At 37.8% G+C, this 22,640-nt stretch overlaps 1 protein-coding gene across 1 annotated transcript in view; it reads left to right on the top strand.

The window, feature by feature from the left end:
• The window catches only part of PELI1 (pellino E3 ubiquitin protein ligase 1), an 82,762-nt gene extending 61,439 nt beyond the window's left edge, over positions 1-21,323 (top strand). The window contains exons 2-7 of the mRNA XM_036751924.1: positions 4,834-4,973; positions 7,717-7,846; positions 13,157-13,258; positions 17,746-17,943; positions 18,043-18,231; positions 18,886-21,323. Of these exons, the coding sequence (XP_036607819.1) occupies positions 4,903-4,973; positions 7,717-7,846; positions 13,157-13,258; positions 17,746-17,943; positions 18,043-18,231; positions 18,886-19,452 (1,257 nt within the window). The 5' untranslated portion in view covers positions 4,834-4,902 and the 3' untranslated portion in view covers positions 19,453-21,323. The remainder of the gene's footprint in view (positions 1-4,833; positions 4,974-7,716; positions 7,847-13,156; positions 13,259-17,745; positions 17,944-18,042; positions 18,232-18,885) is intronic.
• Positions 21,324-22,640: the final 1,317 nt, after the last annotated feature.

Consider the following 22,640-nt stretch of genomic DNA (forward strand, 5'->3'; position numbering starts at 1 on the left):
TTAGCATTTCTCTAATATACATTGCTACTTCCCCAGTTAATAAGTACCAGCCTCCTCTTCAGTTTCTGTGATTCATTCTGTCTGCTGAAACAAAAATTCTTACCTCCTCTCCTTCACTTAATTTCAACTCAGCCCTTCTCCTCTCTAATCAGTATATTTCCTTTGTAATCTTAGTTATTTTATGCACTTAAATACATTATTTGGAGAAGGGTCTATAGGTTTCACCAGAGTGCCAAGAGGGTCCATGATGCAAAAAGGTGAAGAATCTAGGAAGATCAACTTCAGTAATGTCAGAGTTCCCTCCAATACTTTATTCCTTGAAAATCTCTCACTCTTGTAGTTGGCTCTGCCGCAGAAAAGTACTGTTGTTTGTTTGTTTGTTTATATAAAAATTGTCATTGCTTAGAAACTGAATTTAAAAAAAGGCGGCTTTATTTTTTCTTTAGGGTTACTTGATTTCAATTTACAGAATTAATTGCAGGATCTTTTTTTTTCTCTGTTTTTTATATAGTATAGCAGGAATAGTATCTGACACATATGCTAGGGATAGGTATATAGCTCTCCAAAGGAAATAATGCGTATAAAGGGCTTTGCAAGTTTTAAAGTGCTACTTGAATGTCAGTAATATCATTATTATCCCTGCCTCCTCATCACAATCTATCTGTGCCTTTTCATCTTGTGTGATTCTTGTCAGCGTAGAGAGGATCTTCCCCTTTCCTGAACACAGTAGAGGAAGGCACCTGGGCGTTTTCACCTTTCAAGAGTACCAGTGGAATACTCAGAATATCCATCTGTTTGTTCCTTGCTGATACCACATAATGGACTTGCTTCCTTTTCTTATCCATATCCCTTACCGCAATTTTCTTTCACAGAAACACTACTTTAGGGACCATTTGTTTAGGTAATTCTTAAGATCATCTTTTTTTTTGCCCTTTTATATTTAAGATAGAATTCGCTTTTTATGGAGAGTAGAGTGGCAGGCATTAGGGGAATACCTTATAAGTGCCAGTAACTCTGGCTTTCCCTAAATTTCTGATCAGCTGAATTTACCACCAACTCTGCATGACCCCATTTGTGTTTTCTTGATGGAGATACTGGAATTAGACTGGTTTTGCCATTTCCTTCTCCAGCTCATTTTACAGATGAGGAAGCTGAGGCAAACAGGGTAAAGTGACTTGCCCAGGGAACCATAGCTATTAAGTGTCTGAGGCTAGCTTTGAACTCAGGCAGATGATTCCCCACATATCTCCTGGAATATATTTGTCAAAGTAGTCTTTCTCCCTTAGCATCAACAAATAATTGTAGGCAGTAATTTTATAAGTCAATTCCAACACCTTTCTAACTGAATGACTCTGGCTAGGTCATGTAAATGGGAAAGAGAACTTTAAAGATTAATGGAGTATACTGAAGGTGGTATGCTACTATAATCCAGATTGCTCACATAATTTCTATTCCCCTGACGTCCATTTTTAGAATGACAAAAACAGGGATAACAGAAAAAAATGATGTGACTAAATACATCAAGATTAACAAGGGAAGAACAATTAGAAATTGTGTTTTGAGTTCATGCTTCTATTATCAAGGTTAATAATTTGTTTTAACTATGACGATCAAGCCTAGTGATTATGAGCAAATGAAACTGTTTTAAGTCTGGAACCCTACATTTTATTTCAGGGCACAAGGCCCCACAAACCCTATTATTGACATGATATCAAAGTACATATCTATCTTAAATTAATAAATTATCTTAAGCTCACTGATTTGAAACTGAAATGGCTACCTGATGAAGTATACCAGGGCTGTCCAAAATCCAAAGTGTGATTTATGTGGCCCGCCGACAAGCATAGAAATTTACATAAGTGCTTTAGTAAACGAAGCCGAGCTACCACAGAGCTCTCGCTAAAATGGCAAATCAAAATATATTGTCTATTGTTTCAATAAAAACTTAAGGTTGGACAGCCCTGAAGTATACAATAAAAAAATGAAAAGAACTTTAATTCAAAAATATCATAGCTTCTTTTCCCTGCTGCTTAAATGTTGACAGTATACATATATACATTATAGTTGTTCAATTGTATCTGACTTTTCATGTCCCTGTGGTCCATGGCACAGTAATACTGTCCATGGGATTTTTTTTGGCAAAGATATTGAAGTGGTTTGCCATTTCTTTCTCCAGTGGATTGAAGCAAACAGAGGTTAAGTGACTTTCCCAGGGTCACACAGCTAGTAAGTGTCTGAGGCTGAATTTGAACTCAGCTCTTCCTGACTACGCCCAACACTCTATCCACTGAGCCATCTAGTTGCCTGTACATACATACATACTGTACATACCAAGCCTCAAATATTCCTTGGTCATATTCTGATCAAGAAAGGGTTTTTTTGGTGGGGTGGGGGTAGGGAGGAGAATGTACTAAATGGATTTAGTCACCTCACATAGAACAAAGTCTTATCACATTGAGCATGAATGAATGAAAAAGCATTAAATGCTTACTATATGCTAGGAGCTAAGGAGAGTGCTACATCTGGAGTCAGGAAGACTCATCTGCCTGAGTTCAAAGCTAGCCTCAGACACTTAATAGCTATGGTTCCCTGGGCAAGTCACTTTACCCTGTTTGCCTCAGGTTTCATGGTCTTCAGAAAGCTACTAAGTCGTAAGGGCCCAGACCCCATTTGAGTAGGACTTTTTATATCCCTATGTGACCAGGAGGCTGAGAGCAAGAGAGGCACAGCTCAAGCCTTGCTTAGCCCCCGCTCCCAAACCTGTCTTTTCCCAGTCCATAGTGGGTGGGAGGGGGTAGACATGTCCTATCATAACATGCTGGAGTTTCCCATTACCTCTTAACCAGGGAATCATTTGTCTAATACATTGTTTGAAGAGAGATAGTATTTCCTTTTGGACTCTGATATGAACTCCAGATTTCTTGGAAAAGAGAAATACTTTGGTGAGGTATTCAAACTTGTTTCAATTCCTCATCATCCTTTGGTCTCTGACTATCTAACTATTTTCTTTAAAGGAAAACCTCAAGTATAGTTTTTTATTGCATTAGCAAATAATATTTCTTGAGTATGTTGAGCGTGTATGTATCTAAAATAACTCTAAATTGGTGATCTATGTCAAGTTGAAGAAAAAAAGTGAAATATTTCTACCATTTCACTGTTCTCTGATGTAATCAATATGCTGCTAAATTTTTCTGTACTATTAAAAATACATCTTTCATCCTTCAGATAAGTGGGTAGTTTTTTTTAGTAATCTCTCTTATGAAGCTGCAATTTGCTTCTGCCTTTTATGAAGCATCTTCCTTATGGTAAGGGTTATGCCATGAAACTGAAGCAGTAGATTGTTAGTCACTAGAGAAAGGATGGATGTATGGAACTTCAGGTCTTAGTTTAGCCGCAGCTGAAATGGACAATCTGAGCATGTATGTTGTAGTGAGTTTGGGATTATCTGAGTTGAAAATCAGATTTTCCTTTCTCCTGTATCTTATGTTTTACTTTTTAAAATATTGAAACAGTTTTGTCAGATGTGTAACAACCGGTGATATGAAAGCACTCTCTGAGCAACCAGACTAGTTTTTGGTTATATCGTTTACATCATAGATTTTCATTAGGTCAGAGAGCTCTATCTACATATCAGTCAGCAAGGACATATTAAGTATCTGCTATGTGCCAATCGTAGTGGTAGGTGCTAGAGATAGAGACAAAATTAAAACAGTGCCTATCCTTAAGAATTTACATTCTATAGGGAGGACAACATGCATATATAAATAGATACATAAAAAACAACACTCTAACCATAGAGTGGAAAGCACTAGCAGACAGGGTGACCAGAAAAGGCTTCATGCAGAAGGTGTCTCTTAAGCTGACTTTTGAAGGAAACCAAGAGTCCAGGGGTTAGTGGTAAGGAGAAACAGCATCACAGGCATTGGGGAAGTACAAAGGCATGAGGGGATAAGAATGGAATCTCAGGTATAAGGAACAGCAGGACCAGTGTGTCTGGCCTATAGGGGCCATGGAGAAGAGCAATGTGGAACAAGGCAATATGGAGCTAAGTTGTGAAGAGCTTTACATGACACACAGAGGAGTTTCTTGAGTCTTGGTTGGGGGTGGGGGGAGGGGGAATAGAAGGGAATGACCTAAACAGACTTTCACTTCAGGAAAATCACTGGCTGCTCTGTGGAGGATATATTGGATTGGGGAGAGATTTGGATTGGGGAGAGATTTGAGTCAGGGAACCATTTAGGAGGCTATTACAGTAGTCCAGGCAAGATGGTGATGACAGGTATGAGTGGAGGGAAGGGGATAGTCATGAGAAATGTTACAGTGATAGAAATGAAGAAAAATTGGCAGCAGATTAGATATGTGGGATGAGTGATAGTACAACCTCAATGTCACCTTCAGTTCCTCAGGCCTGAGTGACTAGAAGGATGGTAGTGCCCTCAACAGAAATCCGAGAGGTGTCCATGTTCAGTATGTAGAAGGAGGGGGATGCCTACAGGGCATCAAATTTAAAATGTCCATTAGGCAGTTTATAACATGGGACTGGAGCTCAAGAGAGCAACTAGAGCAGGATACATGAATCTGGAAGTTGTCAGGATAGAGATGATAATTAAATCCATAGGAACTGATAAGATCAGCAAGTAGGAGAGTCTTGAGAAAAAAGCACAAAGAAGCCAAGAGAGAACTTTGGAGTATATCCATTGTAGAAGACAAAGGGCTTATACCTAATGATTATGCTAATCATGCCAACAGACATCTAATTGTCCATACATATATATATCTAGTGAGATTCATTTTTCATGCCACTAATGAAAAAATTATCTTTTTTTCTTTTAGGAAATAATGCAAAAGGTGTCCCCAGGCTCCTGATCAGTGAACAAGGAATTGAGACAGAAAACCAAGCTCATGTTTTCTCCTGATCAAGAAAATCATCCATCTAAGTCACCAGTAAAATATGGTGAACTCATTGTCTTAGGGTAAGGCTTAATAAACACAGAATAGCTATCCGGTAAAAATAGGAACAGTAGAGTCTGTGAAGCTATAAAATAGTACTATTGGGTCAGGCTGCTACAAAAATGAAAACAATTTTTATATATCATTCTATTCTAAGGCTTTCAAAATGCTGTGTAGACACCAGCCTCATATTGTCAATGAAAATAGCATGTTTGACAAATGGGGAAACTAAGACGCTTAACCAAGGCCACATTCATTAGAAGCTTTTCCCTGATGTTTTCTTTTACACTCCTCACAAGATAACGAGTTTTCCACACTAAGTTTGGCAAAAGATCCATACCCTTTTCCCATGTTGTAAATACCGTTTACAAAAGGAACAAGGTTCTTACTGCTATGTTGCCCCTTGAGGTACTTAAGTTTTTTGTTGCCTTTTTTTTTTAAGAACTGCCTGTGTTGAAGTTGGAATTAGCTCCATAACTCTGTTGTGGATAAGAAGGAGCTTTTGATGCTTAAAAACACATTCCTTCCTTTTTGTTAAGTCTGTAAAATATATCAGTGGCATCTCATCTATATACCTCATAGACATGCTCCCTGAATTTAAGTCAGAAAAAAATTCATTAATTTGTTCCATCTTCTGTAACCAGTTGACCGAATGAACCAATGACCAAGGTTAGTCACTGGGACTTAGCTCAGCTCCCACAGGAAACCACTTCACACATTACAAATATCTACAGTAGTAGTGAGGTTGGTATAGATGTTACATATATGAAAATGTTCAGTGCCACAAAGAAGAGAGTATTAGTAATTGAGAAAGCAGTGTGTTATGATGGAAAGATGACAATGCTAGAAGTCAAGAACTCTGTCACTTGTGTCACTTTGGGCAAGTCATTTAACCTGTAGGACAGTGATTCTTAACCTGGAGTTCATGAAACTTTAAAAATATTTTGACAGTTGTATTTCAGTATAATTGCTTTCCTTGGTAATCCTACGTATTTTATCTTATGCATTTAAAACCATTCTAAGAAGAGGTCCAGAGACTTCACCTGTCCAAGAGTTTAAAAATAGGAACCCCTGCCGTAAGTTTCAATTTTCTGTAAAAGAAGGGATTAGATAAGACAATCTTTAGGCTTCTTCCTACATCTAAAATTTTTCTGAGTACTATTAGAAATATAGCTTTTAGAATGCCTTTTGAACTTATTATAGTAGTTAGTATATTGTTTCAATTCTAACCCATACAGATTTCAGGTAATGGGATGAACAAATAGCTCTTCACTTCTGAGAAAAACTGTGTTAAGTCTAACTCCCTTAGCAAGAGAATTGAGAGCCATGTGAATAACAGTTTGAAATTTGGTCCACGTGTTTTTCCATATTACATTCATTTCCAGCTAGCATTGTGTTGTCTTTTCCTACTTATTTCTCTTAATCCACAACCATAGCAGTCGATTTTGTACATGATGCTCCTTTCTTTAAAGTGAAAGTGATGCTTCCCCCTAACAATCTAGAAGTAACAAAATAAAGCTGGAAAGGCTTGTTAATTTTATGCTCTTGCTACTTAGAAAAATACTTTGAGCTTCAGATGTACAATATAGGGACAGTCAAAATACAGATCCTTAAGGGGGAGGAATGAGTCAGAACTAAAGAGAGATTAGTAAGGGGGGCAAGAAACTGCACCACAGTGGTTTAGAATAGCAAATTTGTTGTATTAGTTTAGTTAATGGATTAAATTCCCCAGTGTGAGAGATGCAGAGATTTTCTGTAATAGATGTTACATATATGTGATGTGTTTATATTTTTTAATTATCAATATAATCTCTGAAATCCAATATTCCAAGCTTTAAAAAGTATATTATCCATGCCAGCCAGTAATCTTTTCCTCTCTATCCTTGGGTTAGACAAGAATTCAAGGAGCAACATTCAGTTCTTTAGTTTAAGATAACTACATTTTTGGTTTTGTTGTCTTTGGCCTCTACTGCAGGCCCATATCAAGCTTTTAGAAAAAGTTGAAAAGATTGGCCAAGTGTTGGACTGATGCAGCTCAGGGTGAGACATAAGTCCAACCTGAAAAGGAAGGAGATAATTCTGAAGTTCTTGCTTGTTTGGCCTTTTGTTAATATTAGCCTGATCTCTTACAACCATTATTTCTGGAGACAGGATTTGAGTCAGTAAAGAAAAATATCCATAGAGATATCTTCTAGTTGGCATGCATGTCAGTTGAATAGGTAGCCTATTTACATATTTCTGACAACACAATGTGTGTATGCATTTGAGAGTTAATTTTCTTCAACTAACACATCTAAAAATTCCTTATTTCAAAAGTTCAGTTATTTAAAGCTTTTGCTCCACAACTAAAGCAGATTCTATTTTGAACAATACATACTGTACTTTTAAAGGTTGTATTAGCACATGCAAACAGTCACCATTTTTAAAAAAGTGAGTCATAAGTAGATAGCAGCTCTGCCATTAATCAGCCCTTGATTATCTTTGATAGTGAAGGGGGAAAGGGGTGCCATTAATTCAGAACAATAGCTAATCCAAGTCATTTCTCTGTAGCTGTGAAACAAGACAGAATGTTCCCTCCTCTCCCTCACCCCACCCCCACTGCCGACCAGTCCCCCTTCTGTCAGCAGCTAGTATGAGAATCTCCCATAGATGGGAGAAGATTCTGAATGTAGATAACAATTTTGGAGATAATTGAGAATTTACTTTGTAAGGAAAAAAAATGTTTAAAGGTTATAATCATAAGTAATCACTTTTTTTTTCTTTCAGGTATAATGGGTCACTCCCAAATGGTGATAGAGGAAGGAGAAAAAGTAGGTTTGCTTTGTTTAAAAGACCTAAGGCAAATGGGGTGAAGCCTAGTACTGTGCATATTGCCTGCACTCCTCAGGCTGCAAAGGTAATTAGACTTTTGTATGAAAGGGAAAAGTGAACTTTGTTTGGGGAAATCAATTGTGCTTGTGTTGATTATCCTATTCTAATTTCTCCTCATGGCAATAGAGAACTTCAAGTTCTCAAAGGCTATACCAGCAAAAGCCCTGGTAAGCTTTAGTGGATCCCACCAAGCCTCAAAGACTTAGAGTGTGGTTTTCTTGACAGATGATATATCTGAAGAGCAGTCTAAGTTTGAAGGCAGAAAGTGTGTGTGTGTGTGTGTGTGTGTGTGTGAAGTATGAGTTGATTGTGTCCTGTAACGTTATTTTCACATTTCTACTTCATACTTCCTTTCTCAGAGCTTAGATAGTTATCTGTAGCTTAATCTAGGAAAGGTTAAAAGGAATATTGATGTTAACATAAAGTTATAAGGAATAGCATAGATATGATTTCTGCATTCAAGAAGCTTAGGACCTAAGTTCATAATTAACAGAGATCCAGTTCATACCGAAAATCAAACTATAGTCATTACATCATTTTTTAACATTCAGATCGAGCCCTTCCTTGAAAATAAAACAACCTCTCCCCCCCAATTAAAAATACCCCAATCAGTGACCATTTCTGACACTGTGTACATTCTGCCCTAGTTGTATCTTCTGCCTCTCTGTTTCTCACAGTATTTGGGTGGGCATGTAGGCTTTCAGCACTGATCTCTCCTGAGAAGCTTTGCAGGGGAAAGAAAAATTAAGAAGGGGAAGAGTTATTTAGGTTCTTTCTTCTCCTATGACCTTCCTACCATCATAATACAGTGGCTCTGAAAAAAGATATTGAAGTTAAAGGATAGGCAACCCTAATTTTTCTTATTTGCCAATTAACCCATTGCTATCAGGAAGTACCCCAGGTCTTGGGCTACCAAAGTACAATTGTTGCACAAACTGAACTCTTTAAGAATTAAGTATATTTAACTTTGGAAAAAAAAAGGGAAAAAAATAGAGATTTGATTGGAACTAGACTACGATATGTAATTGTAGATTGCCAGCCCCTATATTTCTGTTGATGATGTGCCACAGGCATTGCCTTTAATTCAGTTGGTTCCCAAAGTAAGAATCCTTGCATCTTCTCTAAACTGAGATTTCCTTCCCCCCCCCCACCCCAAAAAAAGGCAGTTCTGTCATTGTCTTTGCATCAGGATCCCACTGTTAAAGTAGAGGTCCTAGGACACAACTAGCTCTTTTGCTGTCCCCAGTATTGTCCTACCTTTCCAGTAGGAAAGTAATGATCAGAGCATGTGATGGAAGTATTGTATTAGTGAAAAAATTTAGTGAGTAGCTTTGGGGACCTTCTAGATTTTGAGGAAAATAAATTGGCAAGGTACGTATATGTACATGCATGAGAATCCCTCCTTTTAAACTTGGAATATTCATCCTCTCAAACACACTGGTTACCTCTCAGTTAAGGAACTACTCAGTTCCCATGACCTACTTTGTTCCACCTTAGCCATACCCAGGGATGGCCTTACCATTGAGTTAATCATTACTATGCTTCTCTTCCATGGTGAAGAACTCTGAAATTCTGTCTAACTATAACCTGTCCGTCCATCTCTCTGCTTCACTCCTTCTACACCTATTCATCTCCATGAACTTTAGGCCCTTCTTCCCTCAATAGTTTCCTAAACTTCTGCCTTTCCTCTGGCTTCATTTTTTTTCTTTCCAATCAGTCTTATAATTGAGTAGTTCATCTATACACTGCCCTTCTTACTTAAATTTATTTTCTTATTGTCTAATTTATTACCAAACATGCTTTTTTTTTTTTTGGCAAAACACCAACCCTGAATTATCACCACCATCTACCTTCTCTCCTATTCACATGCTACTGAATCATGTTAGAGGAAGTCATGCCTATGTTCACTGGTTTTTCTACAGATGCATGTTACCTGCTCTCAACTCTCTTCATTCCTACAAGGCAATCCTTTTAGTTTTCCCTGATTCACTATTTGGGCAGCTAGGTGGTACAACGGATAGAGTCCTGGACCTGGAATCAGGAAGACCTGAGTTCAAACTCTGAGTTCAGAAACATACTAGCTGTGACCTGGCGAGTCACTTCACCCTGTTTGCCTTGGTTTCCTCATCTGTAAAATGAGCTGAAGAAGGAAATGGCAAACCACTGCAGTGTCTTTGCCAAGAAAATCCTAAGTGCAGTCATGAAGAGTCGGACCCATTATCTTCTCATCTCTCACGTTATCCCATTCCTTCTCATTGAGGACCTTATCTCATACTTTGCTGAGAAAATAAGAGGCCATCTACCATGAGCTTCCTCTTTCCTTCCCCCTTCTCTACATCACCAAAGCCTTTGACATTGTCCCTAATGTCTTCTTTTTTGCCAGTCAGTGATGAAGAAGTGGTCCTTCTTCTTAGCTCTTCTCTTCTTGTGTCCTTGACCCTGTCTTCTCTTGTCTTCTTTGGCATTTTGTCCCCACAGTAATCCATTTTTTCCCCTAATTTTTCATCTCCATGTACTGGCTCCTTCCTGTTGCTTATACATACATCCAAATCTACTCCCTCCTTTAAAAAACCATACCCTCACTCAACCCTATCATAGAAAGAACTAAATTGATTGCCACCACTTCCTCTCATCTCACTCATTTTTCATTTCCTTACAATGTGGCTTCCAACCTTGTAATGCAACTGAAACTTGTTTCTCCAGAACTACCAATTCTTAATTGCCAAAGCCAATTTTCTTTAGCCTTCTTAATTCATTTGACCTCACTTCAGTTTTTGAAACCGGACACCTCGCCCAACCCCCTTCTCTCCTTTTTGTATCCAGAAGGATACATTTTCTTCCCTGGGTTGTTCTGACATGGTTCTCTGCTGATTCTCCTACCTGTCTGACTATTCTTTTCAGTCTCCTTTGCTGGAGCATCATTTAAGAAGGCATATCCCTCAACCCTGTGCCTACAGTTGATCCCCAAGCCTCTGCCCTAAACCCTTTTTTCTCTTTTAGCACCTTTTCTTCATCTCATTTTATCAGAGCTCATGTGTTCAGTTATCATATGACTCAGAGATCCTTGTACGGCCCCAGTCTTTCTCCTGAGGTCTGATCCCATGTTACCAGCTACCAATTAAACATTTGTAACTGGATGTCCCATAGGCATCTCAAACTCAGTTGTCCAAAATAGAACTTATTATTTCTATATATACCCTTCCCTAAGCTATCCTTTCTTCTTAATGTCCCTGTTTCTGTTGAGGTCACTGCCATCCTTCTAGTCATCAAATTTTGCATTTTCAGTCTGTAACTTCTTTACCCTCTACCCTAAATAGCCCATCACTTACCACAACTTGTTGATTCTCTGATTTTACCTCCATTACATTTATTACATTTGTGCTCTTCTCTCCACTCACATGACCAATACCCTTATTTGGGCACTCATTACCTCCTCTTAATTAGGATCTCAGCCTTCAGTATCTTTCCTTTCCAGTCCATTTTTCACACAGCTGCCATATTAATAGTCCTAAAGCACAGGAGTGTGTTACTCTTCTGTTCAGGAAACTCCATTGGCTCTCTATTGCCTAGAAGACACAAGCTCCTCTGTTTGGCATTAAAAGCCCTTCACAATTGAACTCCACCCTGGCTTTTCAGGCTTACCGAACAGTCATAATTCCCCCTTATGCATATCGAAAGCAGCCTGCATGCCAGTCTTTGTACGTGAAACTTTTTTCATGTCCTTGGCACCAACTATTCCCCATGCTCGAAATGCTCTTCTTTCTCACTTATGCCTTTTGGAATCCCTGGGCTTTTCTCCCGTCCCTCTTCCCTATTGTGTTGTATTTACTCTCTCTCTATTTTTTTTATTTAATCTGCCTTCATGTTGTTCCTCTCCCCCTATGTCTGGCATATAATAGCTTCTTATACTACCAATGCTTGTTCAATGAAGAAAGTTGCTATCGAGGAGCTTATTACTCAGGCATATAGGGATTTGGGACTAGCATCTAAAACCTTATCATTCAGCCCGATAACTCACCAGAGACCTTATTTCATTAGATTTTCATCACCATCCTAAAAGTAGAATTAACTGAAAAATATTTGGAATTGTTTGTTTTTATAAGTATTTTGTCATCAAACTTTGACTTTAAAATATAGTCCACACTTGATATAAAATTCTGTCCTCATAATGTTTTATTACTTGCAGATAAGCCATCACTTTGAGACCAAGCAAAAATGTGCAATATTGAAGCTTTAATCAGGATACATATTTATTCATTAACTTCTTTGCTGTGGAAAAGTTAGAAGTGTAGTCACATCAGTATCATGTTCATTTCCTTTTGTGATGCTTAATCATTCTATGTACCTTTTTATGTCTAGCCAGCATATGGCTAACACTTGGCATCACTAATGTGTGTCTCTCATAGCAACATCTGTGAGGCTAAAAGCATGGTTAAGAGAACTTGTTAAATCTGCTTTTCTACAAATTTATTCTTTTACTCTGACCTTTCTTTATTCTAACTTTATTCTTTTGTTTCAAAAAGATTTTTATTCAGTTCGTATGTGTCTAATGACTTGAGTATCTTCCTTTTTAAAACAGTTTTAAAAATTGTTTTTCATCTTTGTGTAGTCTTTTGGTTTAGATTACCTAATTTTGATAATGCATAATAGGCAGACCCAAAGATTTATGGTGTATTTTTAAATCTAATTAAGAATTAGAAGTCAAACATTTACTGCTTCGATACATTGTTTCTAAAATCTGTTATTGCAAGGACTTAGCAAATATTGCACTACTAACTTCTAAACCATCTCATTTTATGTTTAAAATCTGTGTAGTTATAAAGATGTAAGGGATGGCTAGGAAAATGCTAGGGTACTTTGTGTCTGTGTGTGTCTGGAGGATGCTATGATGTTTGTGGTGCTGGTTTTGTGTTTAAAGAGTTTATCTCTTTTTTTGGAGGGAGGAAGGCAGGGCAATTGGTTAAGTGACTTGCCCAAGGTCACGCAGCTAATAAGTGTCAAATGTCTGAGGCTGGATTTGAACTCAGGTCCTCCTGACTCCAAGGTCAGTGCTTTACTCACTGCGCCACCTAGCTGCCCCCAAGAGTTTATCTTATCCCACAGATTAGTCCGGATAGTTTTTTGCATTTTTTTCCTTCATCAACCAAGGGCATTGAATTAAATCATGCAATTGATATTAGCCTGTTGTTGGCCACTATTAGTCCTAAACTTCAGGGGAAAAACAAAAACTTAATCAGATTTATTTTATATAACAATTATGCCTTTCTTGTTTTGATATATAAATATTCTGATTGTCATCCATGCTTAGTTGTGCTATTTACTTTTTCTTTCATAGGCAATAAGCAATAAGGACCAACATAGCATATCATATACCTTGTCTCGAGCTCAGACGGTGGTGGTTGAATACACTCATGACAGCAACACTGACATGTTCCAGGTATCTCCAAATTTGCATTTTTTTTTTCTTTAGGAAGATGACTACTTTGCTCTGTTAGTTATTCTTCTGATGCAGTTAAAAATTCCTATTAAAAAACTAAAATTTTTGAAATATTAAAATGTATTCTATACTAATGTATACAACATATTCTACACATGCTTTCGCAATTAAAACAAGGCCATTCTAGATTATACATTTGTAGATTATTTGTGTTGCACATAATCCATATGTGGTTAGCATAGATAAGGACTGGTGGTTGATGGTGCCTGTGACTCAGGTCCTACTCAGGGGATTATCCAGAGGTGACTGGCTGCAAGGTAAGTTAACTGTAGTCAGTTCTGCCTTCTTAATCTCCACCAGGGCAGTGCTACTGGTTATATACACTGCTGGGGGCTAGATCACTTTCTACTCAAACAGTTGTAAATGAACTTCGTCAGATCTCCATCCTTAACTTTGAATTTGGAATGTCTTTTTTTTTTAAACAACCAAACTTAAATAGAATTTTTTTTTAAGTTCTTCATTATATCCCATTAAAGGGGGTTCTGAGGTCAAATAGGAAAAAAATCTTACATACCAAAAACTCTCTTTGAAAGTTTTTTCAAAATACACTTTTAATGAATTGTGAGGTCTTTCTTAAAGTATCCTCTGTGCAGGCAGTGTTTGAATCTGATATACCTTTTTAACATACCTTCTTGCTTTTACTAAAATATAGCAGCCTCAGTGAAGATTTGGGGTAGGGATTTTGTTAGATCCCACAACAAACATTGGTGTTTTTCACTGACAACCTATTAAAGTGCCATTCAGTATAATTTTTAAATTCAATTTTTTAGAGGATTAGAAAGTTCTTCCTGACAAACACTTTATTATAACTTTGTTGGTAGAAAAGCCAGATATTTTCACATTGCATCAAAGTAATTATTTTTAAAAATATATATTCTACTCTATCAAAGCACAAACTCCTATGACAGGTTAGTCTGTGCCTTGAAGACTCAGCTTTTTCTTAGTATTTCTGGGACCTAGTTGTCTGTTTGGACCAGTAAGATTTCCAGTCAGTCAGATATAGCTTCCACCTGTAATCACCACCCCTGGCAAAAGAAATAGATTTATTTAATTCTTGTTTCCTTCCCAAAAGCAATCATTTATTTAGGCCATGTATGTTCTACTATTTCCTTTCAGAGTCAGCAGGAACACATTTCAGGTGTGGTACTGGTACTTAGAACACACTTTTGGAATTTGATAACATTTGACAAATCCACTTTCTTTTCGATATGTAACTTCATTAATACTATTGATTTACCTTTTTCAATTGTGGTCTGTGATGAACACCTCTGTATTCACCCTTTATCCCATCCACTTATATCTTCTCTAGAAAATGGCCACCACAATCATTCTCTTTGCTGCCTCTGCCTCTTTTCTCCCACTGTGCCTGTCTCTCTCTCTCACACACACACACACACACACACACACTCTTCAGTTTCTCCTTATCCACTGAATTTTTTTGTTTGTTTTTTTGCTGATCACAAAATACTAAGCTTTCTCCTATCCTTTATCCGTCACTAGTCCTACTCAGGCTTTTGTCCTATATTTTTCATTCTTTTTACAGATAAACTCCAAGAAAAGGCTGTTTACACTCATTATCTCCACTTCCTTTTCTCCCACTCAGTCCTCAGCCCTTCTCAAGATAGCTTCCAAACCTCATCACTCCAAAGCTGCCAGTGATCTCTTAATTGCTAAATCCAGTGACTTTTTCTCAGCCCTCATCCTTCTTGGCCCCTGCAACATTTGGCAGGGTTGACCATTCTTTCTTCTCTACTTTTTCGTGAAACTGCTATCTTGGTTCCCCTCCTACCTCTCTGATTCTTCTGGGTTTCCTTATTAGAGCACCGTTGATGTTGTTCCCCCTCTAGCTCTAGGTGTTTCCTAAAACGGTGTCCTGGACCATCGTATCTTCTCTCTGCATTCCCTCTTTTGGTCATCTCATTAGTTCCTGTGGGATTCAGTTATCTCTGTGCAAATGAATCCCGAATCTATACCCAGCTCCAGTTGCCATCACTAACTATTGAACATTTCAAACTGGATTGCCCATTGCTATCTCAAACTCATTCTAGCTAAGACAGAATATATTCTCATCCCCAGACCCACCCCTCTATCCAGCTTTTTTACTTCTTCCAAAGATGCTAGTATCATTCTTGGGTTTGCAGCCTTGAAGTTATCCTTGTCATTTCACACTCTCATCTCACATATGCAGGGATTTGCCAGCTCTTACCATTTCTACCTCTACAACATATCTCACATCCGTCCACTTCTTTTTACTCACATCCTTCATTTAGGCTTCTGCTACCTCTCATTGGACTTTTGCAGTTGTTTGCTAATGAATATTACTGCCTCAAGTTTTTGGCCCCTCAGGCAATCTTCCATACAGCTGCCCAAGTAATTTTTCTAAAATGTTGGTCTGACCATGATTAGTTACCTCCTGTGTATCCTTCAGTAAATTCCAGTGGTTTGTTACCTCTGTGCTGAAATACAAACTTCTCTGCTTGATTTTTAAAGCCCTTCCCATCTTGGCCCCATTGTCTCTATCCTCTCTCCTGCACTGTGTAGTCCAGCCATGCTAGCCTTCCTGTATCACTCAAATGTGACACCATCTCTGAACTTTGCACAAGCTTTCTGTCCTTTGTGCCTAAAATATACTCCCTTCCCACTTCCACCTCCTGAAATTCCTAATCTTCTTCAGAACTCAGCTTAAGTGCTGACTTATACATGAAGCCTTTCCTGATTTCCATCCTTCCCAATACCCACCCCCCAAAAATTCACTTTGTATTTATTTTGTGTATATATAATATCACCTTCTGTGTATACATGCAGTTTTTATGATCGAATGTAAATTTCTTGAAGACAGAGATTATTCATTTCTCAATTGTATCTTTATCTCCAACCTCAGTGCCCGGAACATAATAGATTTTTGGCACAAAGGGTCTTTTAAATTTGGAAAGTATCACTGTACTTTGTAAAAGCCTGATGCTGTTTGTTCAGTACACAAGAAGCTAGAAATAATAAAGAAAGGCATCCTTTCTAGTATTACCTATAAACCAGACAATTGAGGCTTAATGCTATGCAAAAAGATACAGTGAAAGCCTTCATACCTTTCATGAAGATAACGACTCCCCAAAAGGTACAATTTTGTTTACAAGTATATTTGTGCTAATATAACAGTAATGAGGTTCAGTGAGGCATAGAATGCCTTTTCCAAATCCTTGGTTTGGTTAGAAAATAATTTTTTTCTCCAGTATCTACACTTTGCAATTTTTTTTAAACTGTCTCCTGATAGAAACTAATGAACTAGACTAACACGTGAGATATTAACTCAATTGGAAAAGTGTTTCAAGGTATCATTTAACGGAGGCAGCCCTCAAAATGAAATTAATTTAAGTTGAAAATTGCATTTGCCATGGTGTAGGAATAAAGTGTTAAGAAGATTTTTATCTATATATAATTCAGCTATAAGGCAGCCTCAAATATATAAAGCACAGAAGGGAAATTTTGGAATAGTGAATGGAAAGAACACTGGCCTTGGAGCCAGAAGAACCAAGTACATTGTGGTTCTCTTACTAGCTAGGTGACCTTGTTCAAGTCACTTGACTTTTATAAGCTTCAGTTTTATCATCTTTAAAGAAGAGGTGAGGTGGGAAGAGGAGAGAGTTAATACCTGACCTGCTCAGTTCACACAATTGTCATAAGGATAAAATGAGAGACTGTAAAATAACATGAAAGTAAAGTGGTGGCATCATATGTATGTACACACACACACACACATTCTGAATAGCCAAGGTAGATATCACTAAAAATGCATTTTACTCCTAAAGAGACTTCAGTAGGCTCCCTTCCAAACTAAGTTTCTACACAGTTCTAACAAGTTCTTTGGCATCTCTACCTATAGCATATAGTAGAAGCAGAATATGCACTACTTCAAAAAAACATGGTTTTTGAGGGCCATTGAGTGTAGGGGTGCACTCCTAAGCCCCCTTCAAGAACCTCTGGGGACATAACAGTGCAGATATTACTTTTCATAATGGCTGCATTCAGCAGTGATCCTAAGTCACTAAAAAGTTCACTTATATTCAGTATACTTTCAGAAGGCAGGGGAGTGTGTAGAACGCATGTAGAAAGGTTTCTCTTCAAAACATTTAAAATAAGCTTTGATGTTTAAAGGAACTAACCTTCATCTGGCTAGAAGGATTCCAGATAAATGCAATTTTTCTATAATCCAAAGTCACAAGTCTATACTTAAATTCATGCTACAAAGTGATTACTGTATCAGAAATATTCTTCCAAAATGGTTGGTTTCTAAGGACATAATCTCACATCTGAAAGTGGTAACTTTGAGCCTTAGAAACTTAAGAGGTTTGTTGCTTTAAAAACCCTTTTGTTCTCCATTATGTTAAATTAGTTTTCTTCAGGGATTTTATAATCTTTTATTTCTTCCCCAGATTGGACGATCTACTGAAAGCCCCATTGATTTTGTGGTAACTGATACAGTTCCTGGAAGTCAAAGCAATTCTGATACACAGTCAGTGCAAAGTACTATCTCAAGATTTGCATGTCGAATCATATGTGAACGGAATCCTCCCTTCACAGCCAGGATATATGCTGCAGGATTTGATTCATCAAAGAACATCTTTCTTGGGGTAAAAAATCTTTTTTTCCTGAACCAGGCTTTATACTTATACCAGCTTGTAATTCGTATTTACAGATAAATGGATGTTCTTTCATTGTTACTCTTCTAGGAAAAGGCTGCCAAGTGGAAGACTGCAGACGGGCAAATGGATGGTTTGACCACAAATGGAGTTCTCGTTATGCATCCACGCAATGGTTTTACTGAAGACTCTAAACCAGGGGTGTGGAGAGAGATCTCGGTTTGTGGAAATGTATTCAGCCTGCGTGAAACCAGATCAGCTCAGCAAAGAGGGAAAATGGTAAGTTTGGAGAGAACTTTTTTATTCAATGTTCCGCAGTCAAGAAAGCACCAACTATCAATAGTGACTTGAAATAAATAGATTGTGATACTTGCAAAAGAACTGCTTCTTCACATCTACTAATACGAGATCACCATGTCTGTATGTACTAGGTTTATATATAAATTATATGTCATATATAAAAATATTAAATGTGATACTAGATGATAACTCACCATTTTACATTCTTGTGATTACCTTCTTGTGTCTTTCATATTTATTAGTCTGAAATCCAAAGTTTCCTAGATTGAAAGCTACAGAGAATGAAATCTGGATAGTGTTTGATTCTGTCTTACCCAGCTACATTTGGTCTGAGATTTGCCCATCTTTCACCTATGGTTTTTTATCTGGTTCAAAATATTATTACCATTTCAATTATCTACCATTACCTTGCAACTTAAAAAGCACATGTCATTTTCTCAGATTACAGTATCTTCATTTCTAAACATCTCTTTTGTTATGACTGCATCCCAAGGATTTTGATAAGTTCCTAAACAGCAGCAATGGGTTATTTGATGCCCTTTATAAGCAACATTGAAAACTGAAATGGTCATGTGTAGAGCCAATTTAACACTGCTTCTTCTTTCCCTACCTTGTGCCCTCCCCGCCCCCCAGGTGGAAATCGAAACCAACCAGTTACAGGATGGCTCCTTGATTGACCTGTGTGGTGCCACCTTGCTGTGGCGGACAGCAGAAGGCCTTTCACACACTCCAACAGTAAAGCATCTGGAAGCTTTGAGACAGGAGATCAATGCTGCACGGCCTCAGTGCCCTGTTGGGTTCAACACACTTGCTTTTCCTAGTATGAAAAGAAAAGATGTCGTTGATGAAAAGCAGCCCTGGGTGTATCTGAACTGTGGCCATGTTCACGGGTATCACAACTGGGGAAACAAAGAAGAGAGAGATGGGAAGGACCGTGAATGCCCCATGTGTAGGTCGGTTGGCCCCTACGTCCCCCTCTGGCTTGGCTGTGAAGCTGGATTTTATGTGGACGCTGGCCCTCCAACTCATGCCTTCAGCCCTTGTGGACATGTGTGTTCAGAGAAAACAACTGCCTACTGGTCCCAGATCCCGCTTCCTCATGGCACTCACACTTTCCATGCGGCCTGCCCTTTTTGTGCACACCAGCTGGCCGGTGAGCAGGGCTACATCAGACTCATATTTCAAGGACCTCTAGACTAATAAACGTGCATTAGGGTGGCGCTAAATTTATAAGCTAAGTGATGCAGGTTTTTCCCACCAATTGTCTACAGATTTCTCTGCTTTGATCATTTACATTAAGATGAAGACTTTTTTTAAAAAAAAAATTTTGTATTTGTAACAAAAATTCTTGAGAAAAGTCTGGAAAAGTCAAGCAAAGGAATCTGGTGCATTTCCAGACTTCCATATTCTGTGTCTGAGTATATATTTTGAAGAAAAAATTACGGTCTAATTCAATGCCTTCATTTCTGTGTTTTTTGAATCACTCCTCGGTGTCTAAGAGATGTTTTGTATTACTGAGGTACTGTTGGTTCAAACTATGTTAGTTTACAGTTTGGATGCAAACATTGTAAAATATAGCAACGTGTACATTAACTTTCTTTTTCTATTTATCTTCTTTATAGAAAATATCTGAGAGTGTATTTGCTAGAGTAGCACAGTAGTGTAACATCCCTGGCGCAGATGCTTTGAGTCGCTAGCTGAGGGCAGGGATTTGCAAGGTTAGGAAAAACATTATGAAACAATCTTTTCTTTTTTTAATCAAAAATAATAAATTTGGTAGATTTAGTAGAATGCTTTGTAAAACTGAATTCATGCAAATTACATTGTGTAAGATTTGTTTGTTTTTAACCACATTAAAGATAATCAGGAAGGATTTTCTTAAAATGTTTCTCTAGTGTGTAGTACTATGATAAAAAAAACTTATCACTAAGAAACATTTTATATGCTCCTTTGAATATGCAATTTAATCTAGATTATATATTTTTCTCCCATGATAACTAATCTGTTTTTAGTATTAGCAACATTCGGCAGGTTTATTTTTTTTTTAGACACAAACTGTGGTTCATCTGTTCACTGGAAAAATCTTTCATAATTAGAAACTGCATAAATTAGCAAGGAGGGAGAGTGACTTGACTCTTTAGAAAAGGAGATGCTTAAATTGGCTGTTCTACATTTGGCCTAATCTACAGATTTGGGGATCTAATGATACAGACAGAAGTACAGTGGTTTGAATGGCAAAAACATGTTTGTCTTTGAACCCAGAAGACCAGTACCTAACCTATGGACTTAGGTCCTCAGAATAATTGATTTACATTAAAACTTTCAGTGGAAATCAGGTTCAGATCCCAATATTCTCCAAAGCACTGGTCACTTCAGCAGGCAATAGTTAACAGGAAAACTGAAAGAGGTCATACACAAAGTCCACTTGTGAAACAAAGCAGCCTTTAAAACTTTGCTTTCAAGAAGCATGAAAAATTCCCTCCTTTTTTCATGCACTGAGTACATAAAAGTTTAAGCTAGGTATGTGACATCAAAAAAGGGTCTTGGGACATATTTGTAAATCAGTATACCCTGGGATTAGGTTGAGGTTTTTCCATTTATGATGTTTTTCCTTTGGTTTGAGGGAAAAAAAAGGTATATAATAAAAATTGACAGTAGCAAATTCCTGTACTTTGTAGCATAGCTTTGATTTTCTCAGTAAAAAGAACAAAAAAGAATCTTGCTTAGAAGCCATGAACTGTTTTTCTTCAGCTGTCAGATTTTCCTTGTTTTTTTAAAAAAACAAAAACAAAAAACAATTGTTTGGATTCACTCAGGAAATGCATGTCAGGAAACCTGTATTATAAGTATAAGTAACTGCTGTTACACCCTTTTCATAGAAATATAATTGTTTTTGAAATTTTCTAGATTGTTCACATGCATTGTGACTGATGCAACAAAGAAATCAACCCCTATATTGTATTTGTTTTAATCATTTCTGTTTGGGCTATACCATAGCTAATTTTTTTTTTTGCAATTTAATTTATTCAAACTGTAAGTAAATACTTTTCAAAATAGAAATGTGAAGTTTTTTTCTTTTGGTTTAAGTTTTTTGTTTTATTGGGTTTTTGGGTTTTTTTTTTTTTTTGGTATGTGGAAAAAGGAGACAGGAATGGGAGATTGGGGATGTTGGGGTGAGAACAGGCTGTCTCGCAGACTGGAAGAATTCATTTCAAGTAGGTGAAAGGTTTACATTTAATATCAGTCCTTTCTCTTTCCAAAGCATTTCTTAGGATCACTCAATCAGTAAACATTTATTAAGCACCTACTAGGTGCCAGGCACTATACTAACTGTTGGGAATACAAAAAGATGTAAAAGACAGGCCCTGCCTTAAAGGAGCTTATAGTCTAATGGAGACAACATGCAAAAATAAATAAATAAATGAAGAGCAAGCTATATAGATAATATAAATAAATAAAAAGAGGGAAAACACTAAATTTAAGAGGGGTTGAGAAAGGTTTCCTGTAGAAGACAGGATTCTAGAAGCCAGGGGGGTCAGTAGTTGGAGCAGAAAAGGGAGAGCATACCAGACATAGGGGTAGCCAGAGCAAATGCCCAGAAATGAGATGGAACTTCTTGTTTCTGGAGTAACCAGGAGGCCAGTGTTATCACATCAAAGACTACATGCCAGGGAGTAAGGTGTAAGAGACTGAAAAGGTAAAAGGAGCCAAGTTATAAAGGGCTTTGGATGCCAAACAGGGCATTTTGTATTTGCTCCTGGAAGTATTAGGAAGCCACTGGAATTTATTGCATGGGGGAAAAGTGTGAGTGGGGAGAGGGGGTGGGGGGTTGACATGATGATTGGACCTATGCTCGAGGAAAATCACTTTGGAGGATGGATTGGAATGGGGAGAGACTTGAGGCAGGCAAACCCATCGGCAGACTATTGCCATGATCAAGGTGTGAGGTGATGAGGGCCTGCACTAGAGTGGTGACAGTCTCACAGGAGAGAAGGGAGCAAATTTGGGAGATGAAATCCACAGGCCTTAACAACAGCTTGGATAAGGGGGATGAGGAACCTAGGATGTGAGCCTGTGGGACTGGGAAGGTAGGAGGGAGGCAGGCTTTAGAGGGAAAGACAGTGAGTTCTGTTTCGGATATAGTGAATTTAAGGTGTCTGAAAAGTAGTTGGAAGTCAACAGAGAGATTGGGGCAGGATAGGTAGATTCGAAAATCATCAGCATAGAGATCGCAATTAAATCCATGTGAGCTGGTGAGATCACCAAGTGAAGTAGTATAGAGGGACAAGAGAAGAGGGCCCAGGACAGAACCTTGATGGACACCGACAGAGGGTGTGATCTGAAGACCCAGAAAGGAGACAGAGAAGGAAGGGCAGATAGGTAGGAGG

The sequence above is a fragment of the Trichosurus vulpecula genome, chromosome 3 (assembly GCF_011100635.1).
Source record: "Trichosurus vulpecula isolate mTriVul1 chromosome 3, mTriVul1.pri, whole genome shotgun sequence".
Taxonomy (NCBI): domain Eukaryota; kingdom Metazoa; phylum Chordata; class Mammalia; order Diprotodontia; family Phalangeridae; genus Trichosurus; species Trichosurus vulpecula.